General features: G+C 41.4%; 2 protein-coding genes across 9 annotated transcripts in view; one reads left to right on the forward strand and one right to left on the reverse strand.

The window, feature by feature from the left end:
• Positions 1–2,567, reverse strand: part of DCAF6 (DDB1 and CUL4 associated factor 6) — a 135,296-nt gene extending 132,729 nt beyond the window's left edge. For 2 of the 8 annotated variants that reach the window (XM_086694182.1, XM_086694181.1), the window contains exon 1: positions 2,213–2,566. In XM_086694182.1, the coding sequence (XP_086550308.1) occupies positions 2,213–2,309 (97 nt within the window). In that variant the 5' untranslated portion in view covers positions 2,310–2,566. Of the gene's footprint in view, positions 1–2,212 lie in introns of all 8 variants that reach the window. The other 6 variants (XM_086694184.1, XM_025926208.2, XM_025926207.2 and 3 more) reach the window with 5 other exon arrangements.
• Positions 2,568–3,172: 605 nt separating this feature from the next.
• Positions 3,173–14,102, forward strand: part of MPC2 (mitochondrial pyruvate carrier 2) — a 30,472-nt gene continuing 19,542 nt past the window's right edge. Inside the window, exon 1 of the mRNA XM_025926274.2 lies at positions 3,173–3,486. Coding sequence (XP_025782059.1) covers positions 3,378–3,486 — 109 coding nt within the window. The 5' untranslated portion in view covers positions 3,173–3,377. The remainder of the gene's footprint in view (positions 3,487–14,102) is intronic.

Consider the following 14,102-nt stretch of genomic DNA (forward strand, 5'->3'; position numbering starts at 1 on the left):
GAAGGTCTACTAAGGCCAAGAAATTACTTTGCAAGTCATTTTCAAATACTTAGAAAACCACATTTAACGGATGCTGTTCAAGAATATGCTATTTATAAAGCATATGTTATTATCACATTTAAAATATTATTTAAGATAAGGAACTGCCTATATATATATATATACTGATATCTGAAAATCTATGATTTGGAATTTCTACTTAAGTCCGTGGACTCTTGCTTTTCAATTCCCCTCTACCCAATGCAAACTCTGTTCCCATTAGGGAGTTACAGGAGGAGGGGGAAAAGGAAATGTATAGATTCATATTTTAACTGAAAAAGGAAATACATAGATTCATATTTTAACTGTCATAGATACAGCTGAACTAACTGAACCAAAAGAAAACATTAATACATAAACCTATATAGATCAGTACTTAAACAGTCCAACTAATACAGGACCAAACAAATTTATTCACGCAGAACGCAGTGTTAAAGTTTGTTTTATCAAGCTAAAATTAAGTTCTTTTTCAACAAATATTAAAATACTGCACATCTTTTTAGGTTGATTAAAAAACACACTCTCTACTATGCTTAATTTTAAGACAATCACCACTCTAGGTACCTATCCTACAACAAATGCACAACAAGCAAGTACCAGGATATTCACTGCAGCGCTTTTGTAACAGCCAAGGTTCATTTCCAGAGGAAAGGTCTGAGTGGATTACAGTACCATCATACAGTTAAATACTATGCAATAGTTTAAAAGACTGAATAGGTCTATTTTTACTGCCTGGAAAGATCCCCAAGAGGGAGTGTAGAAAAAGCAAATTGCAAAACAATGTTTACAAGATGACACCATATATGCAGGATTCAAACACACACACACACACACACACACACACACACACACACCCCACACACAAAACTATAGCATTTCCATATGTACATATGCGCTTGTAAAAATGCAAAGAAAAAAGTCTGCAGGAATATTCAAGAAACAGATAACTGTCACCTCTAAGAGTGTGAGTGTGTGTGAGAGTGTGTGTGTGTGTGTGTGTGTGTGTGTGTGTGTGTGTACCTGGAATGGGAGGGAATCACAGGAATTTCTGCTTCATTTTTATTAAGTCTGTACAAGAATGTACTCAGATGTCACTTGAAACACTAAATAACAAGAATAGGAAAAAAAAAAAAAACTTGCTCAGTGCTCTCAAATAATTTACAAACCAGAACCGTTAGGTGTAAGATTTCATTTTCCAAAAGATGATTTGAAGGCAACACCAAATGCCATCACCGAATACTTGCCTGGCAAAAAGTGACAAAACCGGAAAGAAAAAAAGTTTTAGATGATGTCTTATCTTCAAATAAAAAAAAGACTAACACGTGCTGCAAGACTGCAGAAGAAAAAAGCCCCTTCCTAGAAATACGTCCACCTTACTGGACTTTTTCAGCTAGCTCGGCTTGACCCAGAATCCTCACAAAACCACTGTATCCAAAACGAAAAAAAAGCGGCATGCTGTTCCCTCAAGTATTGAAGGTTGTTTTTAGAAAGCTTAACTAAGAAACAGTAAATGCCAAGTGTGTTTTACAGGGGTGGGAATAGGAACGTGAAACCCTACACCTCCTTAAAGCGGTCAAAACGAACTGAACAGCACACAGTGGAACAGGGAAAGCGCGCGGGGGTGGGGAGAGCTCAGCTATCACTTTTAGGTTTTGGCTCCGAGCCGCAGGACAGTTTACGCGGAGTCCGTCTGGAGCGTGAAGTCCCCGAAGGTGGTCACCGCCGACACCCAAACCCTCCGAGAACTGGAAGGGAGGGGGCTGTCAACAAAAACTTAGTCCTTCGGCGGAGCGGGGAGAGCGCTGGGGAAGAGCACAAGCGCCAACTTTGGCTCGAAACGAAGCAGCTCCGGGAGGTTCGGCAAGTCTTCTCCCCAATCCCACTCCACAAGCGACCCCCAACACCTTTCCGGACCAGTGCCGTCTGCCCCCCCCCCATTAAGCCCCCCCGAGGAAAACCCAACAAGGGCGGCGGCTGGCAGCATGCAAAGGGGGACTTGGCCGTGGGAGGACACCGGCAAGGGGTCCGTCGGCCAATGTCCACCCAGCACCCCAGAGTCTCCGGGGCGCCCCTGCCGAGGCGCTGTCCCACCTCCAACAGCCCCGGCGGCGCGGCCCCCTCCCCCACCTCTGGGCGGCGACCTCAGCGCCTCCGCCCCCGGGCCCCCGCTCACCCAGGTAGCGGCTCCGCAGCCGGGACGGGTCCTCCAGCCCGAGGGACCTTTTCCTCACGTCCCACAACAGGTGTGGGCAGGAGCCACCCCGAGACATGGCTCTGCCGGGCCGGGGTAGGAGGGGAGACCACCGCGTGGGGGAGGGGAGGAGGGGGAGGGGACACGCGGATCAACACCCGAGCCGCACCAGCACCATCCGCGCGCCTGGCCTCGCGAGCGCAGCGAGTTAGATGGCGGCGGCGCCCTCGCCCCCGAAGCCCGGCCGCGCCCGGGCCGGAGCTCGCCTCATACTCTCCTCCTCAGACTACCCAGAACATCCAGAGATCAGCAACAGTCCCCTCCCTCGGCCCCCCTCCAACAGGAGGAGGCGGAGGCGGCCGCGACTCCTCCCTCTCCTCGTTCTCAACACCCTCCCCTCCAAGCCTTTCTCGCGAGATGACGACCACCCCCGGGACTGAGGCCCGTGTGCGCCACGGCTGCCCTCACCCTAGAAAAGTGGGTTCGGGGCCCTGCAGCCAAATCCTTGACTCTTATGGAAAAGTGAGGAATTGAGAGAGAAGAAGATGAGATGTGAAGGGTCTCAGTCACGAGTCTTATTCCAAACGAAGCAAGAGCATTGTGCGGCGTCATCTTTAGTCGGGTCACTGAAGGCCCAAAAAGCCCATTTTAACTACGGGCCTTCTTAATCAGAGTGAAAGGGGACTAGAGCCGGTGCAGCTTCACTTTCCCTTCTCCAACATGGCCTCGAGGGCAGGAAGGAGAAATTAGAGGTTCGCGCTGGGCCCCGCCCGCACCGTGGGGCAGGCCAATCACAGTGGGCAGCTCGGCTTGCGCAAGCGCGCTGCCGCCAGGGCGCTGGGTTGGTTTGGTGAGGCAGTCCTTCTGGCACCTGTTGCCATGACTCCTCCTCCTTCCCGCGCCCGGGGGGAAGGAGGCGGACCCGGGGCGGGCCGTCGCAAAGCCTCCGCCCCCTTGGTCTTTTCTGGGCCCCGGCCACCCGGCGGTTCGCAGCGGGGCAGGCGGAGCTGCGGGAAGGGCACGCTAGGGGAGAGGAGGACGCGAGGAGCTGTGGCAGGAGAAAGTGACGAGTGCCCTTCGTTGTCATCCAGGGAGGAGCACGCGGCCACTGCCCCACTCGGCCGCCCACGACCACTCGTCCGCAGAGATGTCAGCCGCTGGCGTCCGGGGCCTTCGGGCCACCTACCACCGGGTCCTCGATAAAGTGGAGCTCATGCTGCCGGAGAAATTGAGGCCGATTTACAACCACCCAGCAGGTAATAGATCCAGAATAGCTCTCTCCGAGACCTTCCCTCCTTCTTCCTCGAAAATAGACCTTTAGAGGCCACGGACACCCTGCCGCTGGAGGCATCACCCACAGCCCCCAATCTCTTCCCTTCGAGAGAATCGGTCTCACTTTTCCATCCTCCATGCTTTTTGCTTTCTCTCCATCCACGTCTTTCCTAAGTCTGTGATTTTCGAGTCAGCGCCCTTCGCGACCTTTCTTGCACCCCATCCCTTAGGCGCGTCCCAACCCGGACCGGGCCTCTGGATTTTATCCTTCTCCATTTCCGCAGCCACGAATCGGTGTGGGCCCCCACGAAATTCTCATTCACTCCTCTTTCCCTCCAAGAGTAGCGGTAGATTGACCCACGCGGAGCAGAGCCGGCTTGTCGCACTGAAGGGTTTGGAGTAAAGGTCACACTTCCTTCAGCTCCCGCCGGCAGAGGCCTGCAGATGCGTAACCCGGGTTTCAGAGTCGGTGTCCTACCACGTCGCATAGGTTCAGTTTGTTTAAGTCTGTCCTTACACGTGAAATTACTGAGCAAGCTCTCCCTAGACTTTTTCGTGTGCACATTCCCGGATTTAAGTCTGCTGTGCCTCTTCCTGTAGGTGTGACCTTGGGCGAAATCCTAGGTGTTTTAATTTCTGTAAAATCTGCTCAGTGTAAGAGTTAACGATAACATATGTGTTTCATTCTTCATAAATGCCTCGCACATGTTGGCTCTCACTTGTCCTGTTGGAAAAAAAGTGTTCCTGTGGTTGAAAACAAAGAATTCTTTAAGAAACTGAAAGATGCTGATCCTTCCAACTCTTGAAGATCTGGAATTTTGTTACCTCTTCTATAAAGTGGGCAGTAATAATACTTGTCTGGGAACTAAAACTGGAGATGCTGAGGTCTCTTTCAAGCCTAAGATTTAGCAAATGAGAAAATGTGTCATAGATTGAGTGCAACCCAAAAGTGATCCTTTTTTCCTTCACAGTTAAATATCTCTCTGCAGTTGGTATCATTAGGAAAGTTGTCTTTTCCCCTCGTATTTGAACTAGGAAGCCTGTCTCTGGAGTCTGAGATGATTACTGGCTCTGATTTCCAGTTGGATAATGGAATGAATAGTATAATAATGTTCGTGTACTTTAGTATACTGAAGTATGAAGTAAATATTATGCGTTAGTATATGATTTACTGCAGTAATGATACCCGTTATAACATTGATCTTTAAGGAGAGCTTAAGGAGAATTCTTTGAGAAGTTTATTTAGCTTATTTGCCTTTTAGTTTTTTTAATACTCAATTTTTTTGGAATTGTGCTGTGTTTTGTGACAAAGGTTTTTGGGTGGGAGGGTTGAGCAATGCTTCTGTAGTAATCCAGGCTTTAAAGTCAACTGAATTCTATGGCGTCAACTCGGACTCTCTTAAGCTTTGTATTTGGGCTGTAGGATAAGGGCAGGGTAGAGGAGGAGCAATCTAATACAGTGGAAGGTAGTTTTATAGTGATCTTTTCCAGGGCCTTGGCTTTAGCACACTTATAATTACCGCTTAAAATACTTTAGTCATCTTTCAGAATCAGGAGACATTACCTTTTCATTTGTAGACTGCGCATCTCATGTTGATATTCTTGGATTAGTTCAGTTACTGTCACCTCTTTTTCAGTGTGAGGGAAGGAGAATAGGCTCTGAAGCCAGACACAGGTAGGTTTAAAGCTGGGCCGTGTGACCTTGACCTTAAAGCCCCGAAGCCTTATTTTTCTGATCTATAAAATGGAGATGATAATTCTTATTTAAGGATTGTTGTGAAAATTAAATGATAAAATGGCTACAAAACGTTTAGCAAAGTGTTTGCATTTAGACTCTCAACAAGTGTTAGTTCTCTCCCATCTAAGCTTTTAACCAATACATGCAATAAGAATATGTACCTCTGTTGGGCGCTTGGGTGGCTCAGTCCGTTAAGTGTCCAACTTCGGCTCAGGTCATGATCTCCAGGTCCATGAGTTCCATCCAGCTCTGTGTTGGGCTCTGTGTTGGCAGCTCAGAGCCTGGAGCCTGCTTCGGATTCTGTCTGCCCCTGCCCCCCCCCCCAAAATAAACATTATATTAAAAAAAAAGAATACCTATCACTGCAAAATCATTGGTGATTAAAAAGTTGTAGGCACACAAATGTAGAAATGGAGAAGCATGAAAAATAGAACTCTTGATTTGTTAGTACTGAGTAAAATCTGAGGCAACTTTGATTACTGCTCCAAGAATTATCAGAGTGAATATTCACGTTTTTTGTGTGTGCTGTTTTGCATAATAGTGTGTTATTGAATCCTCATTTAAATGTTAGACTAAAGTCACACACTGGAGGTTTTTACAATGATATGCAAGGCTAGGATATTAACAGTTGGATAGCATACGTTGTGGATTCTAACGTTTTGAAATTTAATTTTATCACTGGCAGAGAGTCCAGATAGTAACAAGAACATGTCTTTATATAGATTTATATTAGAGTGACAATATTGTCGTATGTATTATATATCATTATATTGCAATGATATATAGTATAGTTAGACCTGCGGCCTTCATCATTCTCTTATGTGTTCTTCCTGGCACAATGTGATCTACCTCCATAGAGTAAGAATAGAGTTCTAACCAAATGTGTGTTTTAGCAAGGTCAGTTCTCATAAGGTATGTCCCTCTTCGCCACCACCTCCTATGAAAGTATGTGACTCTACACCAGCCAGCTGCATAGCCCTACTCCAGGTATTTGTCAGAGAAATAACCTTGAAATCATGCTGCCCCATGTTTACTTAAAAGCTTAGCTGAGGGGGAAAAAACCATTATTAGTGAAGGAGTGTCATTTGTATTTTTGAGTTCCAAAATAAGATGAATTGTCCCAAGCTACATACAAAATGAAACATTGGAATGTAGAAGAAAACAATACAACTTCTATTAAAGCTTTCTATTATTTCATCCTTTTAAAATTTCTATTCTCCACACGTCTTATATAAAAATATGTCAGTATAGATGTATATAGTTATGCATAGAAGACAACTGAGCTCTGTGGAGTCAACATACGTACATACATGCGTGTATGTAAGTTACATATTTCTCATAAATACATACAATCTATATGTAGGGGATGTGTGCTCAAAAAATTTTGTTTTTTAATGATAGGGACAGGGACGCCTGGGTGGCGCAGTCGGTTAAGCATCCGACTTCAGCCAGGTCACGATCTCGCGGTCCAGGAGTTCGAGCCCCGCGTCGGGCTCTGGGCTGATGGCTCGGAGCCTGGAGCCTGTTTCCGATTCTGTGTCTCCCTCTCTCTCTGCCCCTCCCCCGTTCATGCTCTGTCTCTCTCTGTCCCAAAAATAAATAAACGTTGAAAAAAAAAATTTTTTTTAAAATAATGATAGGGAGATATGTTTGAAAGTAGTTAGGAGACCACAGCCCTAAAGAACCCAAAAATTATCCTAAAAGGTGGTCTAAAGGTACAAACTCCCAGTTATAAAATAAATACGTTTTGGGGAGATAATCTACAACAGGTGACTATAGTTAACAATACTGTGTTGTATATTTGAAAGCTGCTAAGAGAATAGATCTTAAAAATTCTTCCGACAAGAAAAAAATCGTAGCTAAGTGAGGCAATGGATGTCAACTAAGCTTATTGTGTAGTAATTTGCAGTATAAACGTTATGTTGTACATCTTATACAACGCTATGTGCCAATTATATCTCAGTAAAACTTGGGAAAAATAAAATAATAATAAATAATAAAAATAAAAACTATGCTCCAACAAAGTCAGCCCATAAAACAGGTATTTGAACCGTTATCATTTTGTGTATCTCCCCATAGCTTTCTTTGCTTTTCTTGAGTTACATTTTGGCTTAAGTGGAAGAACTTTTGAAAAAATGGTTGTGTGAAATCTGTTGCAATGCCTAGTGTGCTGCAGCTGCAAATATCTTGCTCTGCATTCCATGATATTCTCCGGGTGAAGTCTCACAGGGAAAGTGACTTTAACATCTTAGTAACAATAATATTTGTATTTTTCCCAGGTAAGAGACTTCCTTTTTCCTTTTTATCTTAGAGACCTAAATACGTTTTAAAATAAAAACATACTAAACAACGAACCTATGTTAGCAGTATTCATAAGGGACTATCTTTATCATAAAAATTAAAAATTAGGTATTAAAGGAAATGTTATTTTAATTTGTGTAAGTGCATTTCTTTATTTTGACAGAGCACATGAGTGGGGGAGGGGCAGAGAGAGAGATAGGAAGAGAGAGAATCCCAAGCAGGCTCCTCACTGTCACCCTAGGGCCTGGCATGGGGCTCGATCTCATCAACCTTAAGATCATGACCTGAGCCGAAATCAAGAGTCAGATGCTTAACCAACTGAGCCACCCAGGTGCCCCTAAGAGAAGTGGTGTTATACTTGATAGTTTAATACAACTTAGCTCAGAGTATGTATTATTACATGTAAATAAAGCCAAACGTGAATCAAATAAATAGTGTAGATGCCCACAAAGTAATGAATCAACAATTTTGTTAGCATTTCTGTTAGAACAATTTATTTTCTTGCTACAGTTATCTAAAGAATATTAATGCCAGTCTAGGATAGATATTTAGATATCTAGATGATATTGTGTGTATTTGTGTTATATATAATATATAGTTATATTCTTAAATATATATCTAATATATATTATGTTTATATACACATTAAATATGTGGATGTATATATTATTTTTTACAGTAATAATCTCTGTTACCCTTAAAATTAAAGAATGAGAACCAAAATGGCAAGTTGGGATTTCAAATACAACTGTAAGATATTGACGAAGAGTAGGATATCTTTAAACCAGTAGCTACCAAGTAAGTTGAATGTTTCAGTATTTATTGAGGGCCTGCTGTACATTAGGCACTGCTCTGGCACTTGGGGTATGTTAGTGAATAAAATAAAAAACCCTACCCACAGAGATTTTATATTCTCAGGAGAAATCATGAAAGGAAAACAATCCTTGCTATAGTCGTTCGTTTGACACTTTAACACAACTTTTGTCCACACACCTGATTTTAACAAAAGCAAGACTATTTACGCCTTACCTAGTTTGATTCAACAGAGAGATCAAAGGAGAAGCAAGCCCTGAGGAAAGCTAGAAATACTTTGATTCCTCCAAGTCATGTGAGAATATTAATTTTGGTTATAAGAGGGTATGAGAATGTTCAAGGCATGGTATGACATAGGAGAAAGAAGTGGACCAGTTCTGCTTCCTGCTCTATCTGGAACTACCAGCGTGTAAGACAAATCACGTGACATCTAAATGCCTTTTCTTTTTCACCTATTAAAATAAGGGAGCTTGGGGGCGCCTGGGTGGCTCAGTTAGTTAAGTATCTGACTCGATTTCAGCTCAGGTCATGATTTCGAGGTTCATGAGATCAAGCCCCACGTCAGGCTCTGCACTGACAGCATGGAGCCTGCTTCGGATTCTCTCTCTCTCCCCACCTCTCTCTCTGCCTTTCCCCTGCTCACGCACGCACGTGCTCAGAATAAGTCAACGTAAAACGAATAAAATAAGGTGGCTTGGATTTTCTTTCTGATCCTTTTTAGCTGTAATAATCTACAATTTGGTATTTTTACTGGAGCATTCCTTCGTTTCAGAGCTTTCAAGAAACTCAGATTTCATTGGGGAAAACTATGTAATTATTGTTAAGTTAGGATTTAGAGAGGTTTTTAATCCTTGCTGTGCTATGTACTTTACACAGCTAATTTTATGTCTCCAGGCTTCATTGACCTGATTTATAAGAGGAGTGCCTGAACTAGATGATTTCAACTATCTTTTTAAATCTAAAAGTCATTGATTTCTTTGCAACTGAACAAATAATGTAAACTTAAAATATATTAACCCTAAAATACATGTTAACTATTTTAGCTAGTTTTTTTCACCTGTTATTTTACTTTGGCACTTGCACCAAAGCCTGTTTTCAATCAGTATTTTATTTTATTTTATTTTATTTTATTTTATTTTATTTTATTTTATTTTATTTTTGTTTTACTTTATATAGAGAAAGTATTTTTATTTTTTCTTTTTTTTAATTTTAGTTAACATACAGTGCAACAATATTGATTTCAGGACTAGAATTCAATGATTTATCACTTGCATGCAACACCCAGAGCTCATCACAAGTACCCTTCTTAGTACCCATCACCCATCTAGCCCATCTCCCACCCATCTCCCTCCATCAACCCTCAGTTCATTCCCTTATGGTTAAGAGTCTCTTGTGGTTTGTTTCCCTCTGTTCTTTTTCCCTCCCTTCCCATATGGTCATCTGTTTTGTCTCTTAAATTCCACATGAGTGAAATCATATGGTATTTGTCTTTTTCTGATTGACTTATTTTGCTTAGCATAATACATTCTAGCTCCATTCACGTCATTGCAAATGGCAAGATTTCATTATTTTTGATGGCCAAGTTGTGTGTGTGTGTGTGTGTGTGTGTGTGTGTGTGTGTGTGTGTGTGTATGTGTTTATGTGTATGTATATACGTATATGTATATACCACATTTTCTTTATCCAGCAGTCGATGAACATTAAGGCTCTCTGCATAGTTTGGTATTGTTGATAATGCTGCTATAAACATTGGGATGCATGTACCCCCTTCAAATCTGCATTTTTGTATCCTTTGGGCAAATCTTTAACAGTACAATTGCTGGATCATAGGGTAGTTCTATTTTTAGTTTCTTGAAGAATCTCCATACTGTTTTCCAGAGTGACTGCACAGTTTGCATTCCCACAAACGGTGTAAAAGCGTTCCCCTTTCTCCGCATCCTCTTCCAACACCTGTTGTTTCTTGTGTTGTTAATTTTAGCCATTCTGACAGGTATGAGGGGGTATCTCATTGTGGTTTTGATTTATATTTCCCTGATGATGAGTGACGCTGAGGATCTCTTCATGTGTCTGTTAGCCATCTGGATGTCTTTGCAATCGCCATTGTAAAAATTATTATATACCCTTTATATTCTGTGTGCTATTTGAGTGATGGCTGTTGCCAAGGCCTTAAGGAAGATATAAAGTTTATATGGATCTAAAATGGTGGCCCAGTCACCTTCTTAGTGTGAAATCAGAGCTAGCTTTAATACAAATAAAATGAGCAATTTTTGATAGTACATATCTTTGTCAAAGAGTAACCTTTACAAATTCTAAGGATTTGTAAGTAGTTGGTCACATGAGGGCAAATTTGCTTAATATAAGGAACTTAGAAGAATGTTGAGGAATGTTGCAAAGCAGCAAACCATAGAGAAATGGTGTGAAAGGGACAGGAAAAGGTAGTGAAAACATTGAATAAGAACCTTTATTTTTCACATTGGGACATAGCATCTCAATTCAATATTTGTATCTGTGTATCTTTGCATGTGTGTAAAGTTATTTATTCCAAGAAGGAAGGTTTTCCTAGGGAGAATTATACATAAAATAAATGACACACTTTCTGGGTAGAGTTTATATAATATTTCATTAACAGTAATTCCTCTCAGATAAGGAAATTAGGAAGTAAATTTATGTCATTATTTTATTAACAGGTTCATCAAAATTTATCAAGACAACTAGATTTATTAATTTGTTTGAAAATATGTCTCTTTTTTTATTTTTTATTTTTATTTTTCTTAATTCATTTTTTTAAATTTACATTCAAATTAGTGAGCATATAGTGCTTTAATGATTTCAGGAGTAGATTCCAGTGATTCATCCCCTATGTATAACACCCAGTACTCACCCCAACAAATGTCCTCCCTAATGCCCCTTACCCATTTAGCCCATCCCCCCCACAACCCCTCCAAGCAACCCTGTTTGTTCTCTGTATTTAAGAGTCTCTTATGTTTTGTCCCCCTCCTTGTTGTTATATTATTTTTGCTTCCCTTCCCTTGTGTTCGTCTGTTTTGTATCTTAAGTTCCTCATATGAGTGAAGTCATATATTTGACTTTCTCTAACTAATTTTGCTTAGCTTAGCATGATACCCTCTAGTTCCATTCATGTAGTTGCAAATAGCAAGATTTCATTCTTTTTGATTGCTGAGGAATACTCCATTGTGTAGATATACCACATCTTCTTTATCCATTCATCCATCGATGGACATTTGGGCTCTTTCCATATTTTGGCTGTTGTCGATAGTGCTGCTATAAACATTGCGGTGCATGTGTCCCTTTGAAACAGCACACCTATATCCCTTGGATAAATACCTAGTAGTGCAATTCCTGGGCCATAGGGTAGTTCTGTTTTTAATTTTTTGAGGAACCTCCATACTGTTTTCCAGAGTGGCCACACCAGTTTGCATTCCCACCAGCAGTGCAAAAGAGATCCTCTTTCTCTGCATCCTTGGCAACATCTATCTGTTTCTTGAGTTGTTAATTTTAGCCATTCTGACAGGTGTGAGGTGGTATCTCATTGTGGTTTTGATTTGTATTTCCCTGATGATGAGTGATGGTTGAACATTTTTTCATGTGTCTGTTAGCCATCTGATGTCTTCTTTGGAGAAGTGTCTATTCATGACTTTTGTCCATTTCTTCACTGGATTATTTGTCTTTTGGGTGTTGAGTTTGATAAGTTCTTTATAGATTTTGGATACTAACCCTTTATCTGATATGTCATTTGCAAATATCTTCCCCCATTCCATCGGTTGCCTTTTAATTTTGCTGATTCTGAAAACGTATGTCTCACATATTTGGTTATGCTATTCCCTTGCAGAATTTCTCAAATTCCTCTGTGAAAGTTTGAACCTTAAAAAAAAATCGATTTCACTTTTAAAATGAGACAAGGCCAGGGGCATCTGACTCTTGGTTTCAGTTCAGGTCATGATCTCACAGCTTCGTAGGTTCGAGTGCCTCATCGGGCTCTGCGCTGACAATGCAGAGGCTGCTTGGGATTCTCTCTCTCACTAGCTCTCTCTGCCCGCCCCACTCGTGCTCACTCACTCACACTCTCTCTGAAAATAAATAAATAGGTAAACTTTAAAAAAATAAAATGAGACAAACCCATACTCTCAAAGAGAAAATGACCATTATTCTCTGTATTTCTTTGTTATACTTGCAAATAGTCATAGTTTTAAATATAAAATGTATATGGGTTTTTTTTAATGCTTAATATTTCCAAATTGTCAGCATTTGAGGCCTTTTTTAATTTCCAACCAGTAAACTTCTACTTAAATTGTTACTTAATTGTATTACTTATTAGTTAATTCTTTGTCAAAAAGAATGTACATTTATATTTGGTGGGGACACATTTCCCTCATCTTGGACTCCAAATTAAATTTCATAAGAGGTGATTTTTATTCAGGATATTTTCAGTAGTTCAAATTTTCTACCTATTCAAATTTTTCATTCATTGTAATGAATGTTACCTAGATACTCTGTTTATATTTCTGTTTGTCTTGATTTTAAGGTGTTATATCCCTGCAGGTATCATAATTATATAATTATCTCATTTTTAAAAAATATTTGTGTATCTACTTATTTATTTTGAAAGAGAGAGTGAGTGGGGCGCCTGAGTGGCTCAGTCGGTTAAGCGGCCGACTTCGGCTCAGGTCATAATTTCACGGTCCATGAGTTCGAGCCCCGCGTCAGGCTCTGTGCTCACAGCTCCAAGCCCGGAGCCTGTTTCCGATTCTGTGTCTCCCTCTCTCTGCCCTTCCCCCATTCGTACTTTGTCTCTCTCTGTCTCAAAAATAAATAAACGTTAAAAAATTAAAAAAAAAAAAAAAAAAAGAGAGAGAGTGAGTGAGTACAGGCAAGCACACAGGCAGAAAGAGGGGGAGATAGAATCCCAAGCAGGCAGCAAGGAGCCTGACTGGAGGGATCCCATGAACCACAAGATCATGACCTGAGCCAAAACCAGGAGTCTGATGCTCAACCGACTGAGCCACCCAGGCGCCCCTGACCCAGCTCTTCACACAAGAGAGCATAAAAAAAATAAGATAATTAGGGTTTTTTTTTTTTTTTTTTTTTAATGTTTATTTACTCTGAGGGAGAGAGGGAGAGCTTGCCCACAAGCTGGGGAGCCGTTTTCGGATTCTCTGTCTGCCTCTCCCCCACTTGCACGCTCACGAGTGCTCTCGCTTGCTCAAAATAAATGAATTCTTTAGAAAAAAGAATTGTTAGGGGCACCTGGGTGGCTCAGTCAGTTGAGCGTCAGACTTCAGCGCGGGTTATGATCTCACGGTTTGTGAGTTCGAGCCCCTCATGGGGCCCAGCTGCTGTCAGCTCAGAGCCCACTTGAGATCCTCTGCCCCCTTCTCTCTGTGGCCCCCTGCTCACGCTCTCTCAAGAATAAATCAAACGTTAAGAAAAATGGTTGACTGAAGGAAGTCTTGTTATATATATTGTTTAAAAAGGAATAGCTGTGTCATCCTATAGAAAGACCATGTTTAGAAAGACAATATGACGTGTTCTCACTGTTTGATACCTATTTCCAAATGCTTTGTTTTGTCAAAACTTGGTGTTTTACAAATGTTGGAGTGAGTAGGGATGTTTCCTCATTACCATTTCCACTGTCAATTGTGGTTTTCAGGAAGACAGCCTCTGGTACCTGAATTCATACATGTCTAAATTTGCTTATTTACTCATAAGGTACAAAATGATTAGCTAAGA

This window comes from Puma concolor, chromosome E4 (genome assembly GCF_028749965.1).
Source record: "Puma concolor isolate L17-30 chromosome E4, mPumCon1.1.hap2, whole genome shotgun sequence".
In the NCBI taxonomy this organism is placed as follows: Eukaryota; Metazoa; Chordata; class Mammalia; order Carnivora; family Felidae; genus Puma; species Puma concolor.